Source organism: Phaethon lepturus, unplaced genomic scaffold (genome assembly GCF_000687285.1).
Source record: "Phaethon lepturus isolate BGI_N335 unplaced genomic scaffold, ASM68728v1 scaffold1851, whole genome shotgun sequence".
Lineage (NCBI taxonomy): Eukaryota > Metazoa > Chordata > Aves > Phaethontiformes > Phaethontidae > Phaethon > Phaethon lepturus.
Window position 1 is genome coordinate 8,276 of NW_010515317.1, and position 1,306 is coordinate 9,581.

Here is a 1,306-nt window from a genome sequence, read left to right on the forward strand (position 1 = left end):
AACCTGCTCCAGACAACATCTTAACACTGAGGCCACCCATTAAGGAGCGCTCTGGGCCAGCATCCACGACTTCAGAAGTCAGCAAAATGGGGAGGCTTTTCTGTACTGCTGAAGAGGTACGGGGGGTGAGAAAGGTGTCTTTTAAATGGAACAACTTAGCAGTTATAACAAAACTGTATGTAAATGCTGAAGTGGCCGTTTGTAAGAGCACAGTGGGTGTAGTTAATGAAGTTGAAGGAACGCCTCTGGAAAATCGGTGTGTAGCATTTTACATGCAGCAAGTCTTGGAACAAAGCGGTGCTTTGTTGCCAAAAGACTGAATTTTAAACCATTTTCATAGAAATGGTGTACTGGGGGAGGACCCTTCAGCCAGTTTCACTTGTAAGTGGAGCGGTACTGCCTTGTCACTAAGTGAATACTTGTTGCAGAGTTGTTTCACTATTTTGTCCTTAACCTCAACGGTGATCGTTACGTAGCAACTTTAAAAGAATAATGTAGGCAAAAAAGCACTCAGTTGCTGATAATCCTTCCGTACAGGACTGAGAGGTCTTTCCCTGTCCTTTCCTTACAATATCTGAAGCAACTATTGGAAAATTCCTGATAAACCTAGCTTACGTGGGAGAAGAATGTATACCGACGTACTGGAGAAGCACGCCACGGCAAGCTGTGGAGTATGATTAAGATACCCAGGGGACTCATAGCACCCAATCGCTATGTATATTGACAGGAATGCTCATTAGCCTGAATTATTATGCAAGAGGTGCAGACCACAGCTAAAGAGAAGAGGCCCCTCTTTGAGGAAACAGTTGCAGAAGGCATTTTGAGCTTTATAGTGGGACACGAGTTCCTAGAGCAGGGCTAACACACAATGAAGGTGTGGCAATCCCTGCTAAAGTAAATGTGAATAACGTGCCGGTATTTTGGGAGGAGCCTGTGCAGTCCGCACGCTATGCAGCTTGCAAACATTTGTTTCCTATGCAGTGGTCTCTAATCTGTTCGTTTTTTCCCTCCATTCTGCTAGGATGTTCAGCGAGGAGAAAAGGAGAAATACAAACAGCTCTTGAAACTAGTAAAGGAAAAATACCCAAGAAGCTGCCCTACTCCACAGCCGACAAGCTTCCGCAAGTAATTATAGGAAAAATAACCATTAACTTTTTGGTGGTAATTTTGTTGTACATGGAAGTGAAGGGCAATTAATCTTTCCTACTCTCAAGGTTCTGGACAGTGTCCCAGGGCAGGTGGTGGGGCAAACTAATTTTTAAAAGACTGAGATGTCCCCTTCAGCTCCCTGCAATGAAGCAGGAAT

At 44.3% G+C, this 1,306-nt stretch overlaps 1 protein-coding gene across 1 annotated transcript in view; it reads left to right on the forward strand.

The window, feature by feature from the left end:
• The window catches only part of SENP2 (SUMO1/sentrin/SMT3 specific peptidase 2), a 16,979-nt gene that overhangs the window by 5,321 nt on the left and 10,352 nt on the right, over window positions 1-1,306 (forward strand). The window contains exons 6-7 of the mRNA XM_010295664.1: window positions 13-116; window positions 1,022-1,125. Coding sequence (XP_010293966.1) covers window positions 13-116; window positions 1,022-1,125 — 208 coding nt within the window. The remainder of the gene's footprint in view (window positions 1-12; window positions 117-1,021; window positions 1,126-1,306) is intronic.